This window comes from Aphidius gifuensis, linkage group LG6, assembly GCF_014905175.1.
Source record: "Aphidius gifuensis isolate YNYX2018 linkage group LG6, ASM1490517v1, whole genome shotgun sequence".
Lineage (NCBI taxonomy): Eukaryota > Metazoa > Arthropoda > Insecta > Hymenoptera > Braconidae > Aphidius > Aphidius gifuensis.
The window spans coordinates 16,248,540-16,258,171 of record NC_057793.1 but is presented as its reverse complement, the minus strand read 5'-3'; the positions used below and the strand labels follow the sequence as shown (position 1 = coordinate 16,258,171).

At 30.0% G+C, this 9,632-nt stretch overlaps 1 protein-coding gene across 4 annotated transcripts in view; it reads right to left on the bottom strand.

Moving 5' to 3' along the window:
- Positions 1-1,547: 1,547 nt before the first annotated feature.
- Positions 1,548-9,632, bottom strand: part of LOC122859590 (protein ABHD18) — a 170,169-nt gene continuing 162,084 nt past the window's right edge. For all 4 annotated transcript variants that reach the window (XM_044163272.1, XM_044163273.1, XM_044163274.1 and 1 more), the window contains one exon: positions 1,548-3,566. In XM_044163272.1, the coding sequence (XP_044019207.1) occupies positions 2,630-3,566 (937 nt within the window). In that variant the 3' untranslated portion in view covers positions 1,548-2,629. The remainder of the gene's footprint in view (positions 3,567-9,632) is intronic.

The following is a 9,632-nucleotide window of genomic DNA, read 5'->3' as shown; positions in this document are numbered from 1 at the left end:
TGTCAGTTTAGTGGATGTTAACCCTTTAGTTAACATGTCTGCTGGCATCTTATCAGTTGATAGATATGATGGTGTTACTCGCCCTTTTTCATAGACGTCTCGGATGAAATGATGTCTAATGTCAATTTGTTTAGTGCGAGAATGATATGCTTGACTAAATACAAGCTTTTGAGCACTTTGATTGTCATTGTAAATAGTTGTATATTCTATTAACATACCAATCTGACGAAATAGCTCTTGTAAGTATAACGCTTCTCTGGTTGACTCTGATAAAGCCATATATTCGGCTTCAGTGCTAGATAAGGCGATAGTCCTTTGCTTTCTTGATTCCCATGATATACTGGCACCAGCCAATATGAAAGCATATCCAGTATATGATTTTCTATCATTTCTGTCACCTGCCCAATCAGCATCAGCAACACCATACAATTGTTTACCAGTTCTTTTATATACAAGCTTGGTATCTATACTGCCTTTTAAATTTCTGAGAACTCTTTTTGCTGCTTTCCAATGTTCAGATGAGTAACATGAGTTAAATTGACTAAGATAGCTTACTGCATATGAGATGTCTGGCCTGGTAGAAATGGCTAAATACATCAGAGCTCCAATGAGTTGCCTGTATGGAAGTCTTTGGAGTTCATCGTTATTTATATTCTTTGGTTTCTCTAAGTTGCAGTTAGCCTCGATAGGAGTCAAGACTGGCTTGCAGTTTGACATATCAAATCTTTCAAGAATATCCTCTATGTACTTCTTCTGATTTAATTGTACTACATCATTTACTTTAGGCCTGCTAAATTCTATACCTAAGCATAGTTTTACTTCACCAAGATTTTTCATTTCAAAAACTTTGGAGAGTGACGATTTGATTTCATTTATCCATGTAATATTAGCAGATGCAATGAGCATGTCATCCACATATAATAATATTATCATGATGTCGTGTTTGTCTCTGGCGACAAACATGCATGGATCCTGAGTAAGCTGTTGTAGGCCTAGTTTCTTCAATTCAGTTACCAGTTTCCTGTTCCATTGAACTCCAGCCTGTTTAAGTCCGTATAATGCTTTTCTTAATAAACAGACTTTGTTGTTCTCATTATGGAGTTCATTTTTCCAATTTTCTGCTGTTTCTAAAATGCGTGTGTCTGACATGACCTGCCTACTCGATCCGACAGGTTTGCCGGACAACATTTTAGTCAGCATATCTTCAAGCCCTTCAGGGACTTTCATGTAGACTTTCCCATTCAAGTCACCATTCAGGTAGGCTGTTACGACATCCATTTGATGTATCATGAGTCCAAATTCTGCTGCTAGTGCAGCCATAACTCTTATTGAAGTGAGTCTTGCAACTGGTGAGAATGTTTCAAAATAATCTTCATCTGATTGTTGAGAGCATCCTTTAGCTACTAATCTGACTTTCTTTTTGCCAGAAATTGAGCCAGGAATTTCTTTTGTCTTTTGGTTTTGGTACAATATCCCATGTTTTGTTTTTAATTTGAGATAGTAATTCATTTTCGATTGCTTGTTGCCATTCTTCGGCATCATCAGAATTTTTGGCATCTTGAATTGTAATTGGGTCTTCAGTTAGGTTTGCAATTTTATCAGCTGCTAGTTCATTTGGTAGCTCATCTTCAGAGCCATCTACAATTTCTATTGTATTGTTTCTTATTTGTTGATATATTTTTCTAGGTCTACCTTTACCACCTGTTCTCAATATAGTTGGTCTACCACGACCTCTTATTGATGTATTATTTGGTCTATCTGGTAGATTTTCTCTAATAGGTGTTTCTGGAGCTAGTTGGAAATCATCAATGGATTCATTGTCTGAAACATATTCATTATTAATTGATGGTTCATTATTAATTATTTTGAGGGAATTCGATGGTGGATTTTGGTTCACCATGTCCCCACCTTCACCTAGAATTTCTTCATACATATTATTATAATACTTATCATTCATGAATTTTGCACTGCGGCATATTATTATTTTTCGAGTTTCTGGATTCCAGACTCTGTATGCTTTTGATGTATCTGAATATCCAACAAATACACATTTGTGTGCTCGTGAATCAAATTTGCCTTTGTTTATTTTGTTATCTAAGGCATATACTGTTGTCCCAAAAATTTGAAAATGGTCAACGTTTGGAATTTTATTTGTCCACAGCTCATGAGGCGTTTTGCCATTTAAAGGTTTTGTTGGACATCTGTTACGAATATAATTGGCTGTATTGATTGCTCCAGCCCAAAATATACCTGGTATTTCAGCATGTCGCATCATGCACTTTGCCATTTCATCCAGGGTTCTATTTTTTCTTTCATCTACGCCATTTTGTTGTGGTGTATATGGTACAGTTAACATCCTCTTAATTCCATTTTCTTTTAGGAATTTATCAAAGTTTGAATTGCAGTATTCTCGACCATTATCTGTCTGTAACATTTTAATTTTCTTGCCAGTAAAATTTTCAACCATAGACTTATATATTTTAAATTTTTCTAACGCTTCATTTTTATGTTTTAAAAAGTATACTTCACCCCATCTTGAGTAGTCATCTATGAAGGTGATGAAGAATCTGTGTCCACTGTGAGAAGGGCGTCGAAATGGATCGCTTACGTCACTGTAGACTATTTCTAGTCAATCTGTTGTTCTCCCGTCATTGGATTTTGGAAATGGTTGATTAACAACTTTTTCTTGAGCACAAACTTCACAGTTTTTAATTTCTTGAGTTGATTTTGGTATATTTAGTATTCCTTGTTTACACATGAGCTTTATATCTTTTTCGTTGACATGGCCTAGACGTTGATGCCATTTTTCAAAGTCATTTTTGGAATTAAATTCGGCAAGATTTGCAGCGTTTTGGCTCTCTTGGATATAGTATAGATTGCCAATTCGCTTTGCTGTTATCAGTACATTATCATTTATGTCAGATATTGTCGCTTTTTCTTTTTCAAAGAGGATTTTATAATTTTTATCTGTCATTTTTAACACTGACAGTAAATTAGTTCTTAAATCATTCACATATAAAACACGATCGAATTTCACTGTCTTTTGTTTATTACCATCATTAATATTTATTTTAATTTCACCAACACCACTTATTTGTGTTGAATCATTATTGGCAAGGCTTAATTTTAAATTTGCTTTTTCAATTTGTTTAAATAGCTTATTGTTTGCAGTGATATGTGATGTACTGCCACTATCTAAGCACCATAGATTTTTATCGTTTGATTTGTTAGCATTGTTTACATAATTCATTAATGCGATTTCTTCATTTGTTTGAGCACTTGCAGCGAGTTCAATATTTTCTCCGTATTCATCTTCTTCTTCTTCTTCTTCCGCATAATTTGCATGTTTGTAAATATTTTTTGAATAGCAATCTTTTGCATGGTGATTGTAACCATTGCACCTTGCACAGCGTATTGTATTGCTTGACTTTCTGTCAAAACCTTTGTTATTGTTGTTGTGCGGGGTCCATCTTCTCTGTCCATTCGTTCCCCCACCTCTGTTGTTATTGTTATACCGGTCATCTGTTTCTGTGTGTGACGGCGGTTTATGTGCTGGTCGTTTTCCACTGAATATAAAGAAAAAAAAGATAAATATGGGAAAATATCAGTAAATATAAAGAAAAATATAGAAAAGTGACTGAATATAAAAAAAAAACGATAAGTATGGAAAAATATCAGTAAATATAAAGGAGAATATAGAAAAATATCAAAGAAAAATCGCTAAATATAAAGGAAAATATAGAAAAGTGACTGAATATGAAGAAAAAAACGCTAAATATGGGAAAATATCAGTGAATATAAAGGAAAATATAGAAAAGTGACTGAATATAAAGAAAAAAACGATAAATAAGGGAACATATTAATTATGCCCCCCGCCCCCCGAAAATTTTCTAAGTCCCTTAATTAATCTAAACACGATGAATATGGAAAATAAAGAAAAATATAGGAAAATAAAGAATATATAAACGAATAAACAAAAATATAGAAAAATCACTGAATATAAAGAAAAATACGATAATTATAGGAAAATATTAGGAAAATATCAGTAAACAAAAAAGAAAAGTATAGCAAAATATCATGGAAAAATCATATTTTTCAACAAGATTTTTCAACAAAAAGATTTTTAAAAAAATTATTAACATGATAAATTATTAAATATTCAATTTAAACAAAATATATACGATCACTGGAGGATTAGTGAGAAAAATTAATTAACAATACCCATCAATAAATAATAAAGGAATAATGATACCATTAGAAGCTAATATAAAATTCGATAACGATGAGGAAAATGAAAATATACCAAACATTAATTTCGAGTTTAAAAAAAATACAAGAAATTGTACATCTACCAATTAATTCATTTGCAGGCAAAATAATTTTAGCGAAAAAAAAAAAAAAAAAAAAGGAAACTATTCAATAGTAATAATGACATTATGTAGATATCATTGCAATCATAATAGCAATAAATAAAGTGGAATTTATATATGCAATGTCAGGACGGTTATTAAAATAAAGAACACTAACATTAGCAGACGACAGTGATTATGAAGTAAAATAAAATTTGAATGAAAAAAAGTTTGATTCAACTATAAATAAAGATAATAAATTTACCAAAGTAAATATATTTCAGATTGAACTAACTATATGGAATGAAAAGACAGAAAATTTCTAGGGAAAAAAGGGTGATGTGATAGCATTAAAGGAATTGAAAATAAATGAATATAAAAAAATTAAAAATATAATGACGACTTCAGCAACAACTAAAACGTTAAATTATGATTCAACCGAGAGAAAAAAGTAAATAGAATAAATACAATCGAACTCGACAATTTTGTAATAAATATTTAACATTGACAGGCTAAAACCATAGTACAACAAAATGAATAAAAACAGAGAGTTTAAAAGGTTAGAAGAAAGCGATTTTCGACATGGAGATGAGCCATTAGAAGGAACAAGCAAAATGAATGGAAATTAAATAGATTTTAGCTGTAACAATATCATTGTAACAATAGAGAATGAAATAAATTTGTAGTCACGAATTTCAATATATATTAAAGAAGAAATTAAAATTCCCCCCGCAGGGAAGGCACAGTTGCTTCAGCAACTGTATGATCATTTTTTTTCTTATAAATAAAAAGTAGTATGATTTTGAAATTAGTTTTACATACTCATAAAGTAGTCTTACAAGTCGATAACATATGAAATAAGTTTATTTTTGAGAAAATTAAAATAAAAATATGATAAGAAAGTCATTAAACTTAGTTCAATATGTTTATTTCAAATAAAAAAAAATATCAATACTGTTACTAGAATTCAGTTTTTTTTACACTGTATCTATTAATTTGTGAGTCAAATAGAATAAATTAAATTTACTTGTTCCCTACATTTTTTAAATGCCAATTGAATGTGCATCAAAGTATTCCTCATTTTATAGTGAGCTCAGACTAAATAAATTTTTGATGATTTTATAAGATGTTAATTTTTTTTTTTTTAAATATTTTTGTAAATTTACTATACAAAAGCATATATAAATTGAATAAATTAAAATAAATATTTAAATGAATAATAAGTTCAATATAAACTCAATTTTTAACAATAATTTATTTATTGAATTTGAAAATTTACTATTGTTTTTAATAAAAATCATTACAAGTTCTTCCTTTTTGTTTTATTTTTTTAGAAAATTTGGATGTAACAGGTCTAAAGAAACAATACGAATCTGAAGTAATGAAAATGATTGTCTGTCCATGTTGCAAAGTTACAAAAAAAAATAGATTACAATTGATTGATCATTTTAAACTTCATGGTTCTAATATCCAAAGATTGTCCTATTGCAAATTGTTGGCGATCATTTAAATCCTTAAAAGTGTACATGGATCATGTGACAAAATCTCATCCACTTATACCAAATGTATCAACAGCACCTGACGAGGACACTGTTGAAGTTAAATCAAACACAAATGCTGCATCCCAGACTTTAAGTATTCAACCTACGACTAATAACGAAATAAATGCTATGCCTGATTGTGAAATTAGCCAAAACTTGATACTTGTTGATAAAATTTGTTCAAATAAAACCACGCAGCTAGAATTAACAAACAACCATGATAATAATAATGTGTCTTTTAAAATAAATACGTCAACATATGATAAAATGTTATCTCACTTTCAAGAAAATCAGTTTAGCAAAGCTGAGCAGGTAATGACTGAGTTGTATGCTGATCCTATAATACCGAGAAGTTTAGTTCAAAAAGTTTCATTAAAATTTCAAGAATTTTATCATCAATCCATTGATGATTTAAAAAAATATTTGGAAGGTTTATTTACTGACGATGAAAAAGTAAATTGTGCTATTAATTTATTCAAAAAATCATTCAATAAAATAAATACAGAACACAAGGCCATGATGCATTTAGAAAAACGTGGAGTATTAATTAAACCAGAAATAAAATTAGTCAAAACAGTACTACAACTTCGCAGGATTAATTTACGAAAAACTTATAAAAAAGTTAAGATAAATATAATTACTGTGCCAATGAAAAAGCTTTTGAAGCAGTTTCTAGAACTGCCTAATGTTTTTCAAACTATTAAGGAATATATGGATGAAAAAGAAACTGAATTATATTCATCGCCATCAATTGTATCGTCAATGTTACACGGGGAAAATTGGAGAAAAATCAAAAGTAAATATTCAGATAAGTTGGTACTTCCATTGAGTATATACACTGATGATTACGAAATCAATAACCCATTGAGATCTCATAAATGCCTCAGAAAAATGACTGGTATTTATTACTCTATCAGTTGTCTTCCATCCGAATTTGCTGGTCAATTAAAGAACTGGTTTTTGGCTCAAAAACACAAACAACAAGACTATAATTGCTTTCACACATCAGCTAACAAAAAATTTTTTAATAATTTGAGTGAAGAAATAAAAGAGCTACAAAAAGAAGGAATTGTTGTGAGCGTAAATGGCCAGAAATATCATATATTTTTTCATCTTGCTCAGTTATTAGGTGACAATTTAGCACTCAATCAAATTCTTGGTTTTAATTCCACTTTCAATGCAACTTATTATTGTAGAATTTGTAGAGCAAGTAAGAAAGTTTATCGTCAGCAATTAGTAGAAAATGCAAGGCTTCTACGAACTCAAACAAATTATCCGAAAGATGTTGCATCTTTATCACATGGTGTCAAAGAAAAGTCAGTGTTTTTTGACGTGTTTAATATGTTTGATTCACCAACTATGGATCCTTTTCATGACAAGGAAGAAGGTGGCTATCGGTATATAATGAGAGAGGTACTCTACGATTTAATCTATAAAAAAAAATATTTCACAATTAATTATTTGAATGAAAGAATATCTGGATACAATATTGATAAATCATCCGGAGTCAATATTCCTCCTCCAATTACTACTAATATCAAGCAGTTAAAAAAAAAATATTTCATTCTATCAGGCTCTGAAATGTCATGGTTGGTGATGAATTTGTCTATACTTGTAAGTCATCTTATTGATCCAGATGATAAAACTTGGAAATTGTACATTATGACAAGAAAAATTAACTGCATAATTATGTCTTCGTCTTTCAATAAAGAAACAAGACCAAAAGAGCTCACTAAATTAATCAAAGATCATCACTCTTATCATCACTTATATCTGCAATTATTCAACACCCATCTCGTACCAAAATTACATTTTTGGTTACATATTCCAAGAAATATGATTAAGCATGGATCGATTCGAGGACTGAGTACTATTCGAGGTGAAGCAAAACATCGATTTTTCAAGCAAGTTGCAAGGAGTATAACATCACGAAAATGTCCGGCCTATACGTTAAGTGTCAAACATCGACTGCAATGGGCACATAGAATTTTGATACAAGAACCAATGCTGACGAGTATAGTTGTAGGTGTGAAAAATACAATTTACTTAGATACAATTGATGACTGGTCGGAATTTAGAGACTGTACACCAATAAACCTAAAAAATCCACACAGTGTATATTCATGGGTAAAGTATGATGGTACGTTATACAAGCCTGGGGTCACTGTATGTATTAATGAAGGTAACTCTGATTTGCCAAGATTTGGAAAGATTAAATATTTAATACAGTCTGAAAACATAATATATTTTGTTTTAAAAAAATTCGTATTGAAAGCATTTGCTGAGCATATACAAGCTTATCACGTTGAAGAGAGTCAATCGTGTCAATGGACAACGAAAAAATATCTGGCAACGCATGTGACATACGGTCCTCAAATTTTGCCTTCAAAAGTGACGGTCATTCCAAAAATATACCATTGATATCAATTATAACACAAATATGACCACGTCAACAACACACTAAAATTATTTTAAAAAAAAAAACAGCAAAAGACAACTACAACAAACAATGCTACCACATATTAAACCAAATCAAGACAATCCTTATACATAGGTAATGATTCATTACTAATGAAATAAACAAATGTTTGCAACACCACCTTGGCTAGCTATCAATAAAAAGTTTTAATGTACATAATCAATAAATCAATCAGCAATTAGTTAAATATTACCACAAGTAATACCTGAACAAGTACCAGCACAATGTATGATTCCACGAATAATAACATCATTGCCATAAGAGAAAACTTTACTTTCTGGATATTTTAACTTGATTTTTTTACATCAAGAATCAGTTAAAAATATCAATTAATAAAATTTACGATAAAATAAGTATTTGATCATTAAAGAGGTAACATATATTATTTATTTTTCGGGAATAAAGTTGAAGAAAGTGGATCAATAAGCAATTAGTAAAATATCACCAAAAGTACTACCTGAACAAGTGTCAGCACAATACATGATATCACGAACAATAACTCCATTGCCGCAAGAGCCAAATTTACGTCTTAATGTTGCTTCAACACAAACACAGCAAATTATTGATTCAACAACATAAAAAAGCCTGATACTAAAATAACATCATTTCAATCGAAACTACAATAACATCACCAACAAAAAGAACAATTGCAAATACAACGTCTCTAAAAAAAACTGAAACACTAACAACAATAATGGTAACAATCACCATGTACCAGTTTACTTGGTCAAATTATACAACACAATTTATGATAACCAAGAAATAGTCTTAGTGAATTTTGGAATGCAACAATTTAACGTATGACTGTCATTGTTAAAAATTATATAAAATTTTGTTTTTTCAAATGCTGATGAATTATTAACACTGGTGATTTAACAAATACAAACTGTATATATATTTTTAAAAGATCAGTAGTATTATCAGTATACAAAATGTATTCAATTCAAGATAGAATAATAATGGACATGATATTATATATTGACATTTATTTGAGCATCGTTCTGATGTAAAAAAACAGATTTGATTGATACTTTGACACGTTACTTGATTTTTTTACATTAAAAATTGTTGATAAAAATTAATAAATAAAATTCACGATAAATAGAGCAATGAATTATCAAAAAATTTATATAAATGATTGAGATTTCGGTAATAAACTTGGAAAATATTGGTCAATCAGCAATAAGTAAAATATTACCACAAGTAATACATCAACAAGCACCAGCACAATTTATGATAGTACAAATAATAACTCCATCGCCA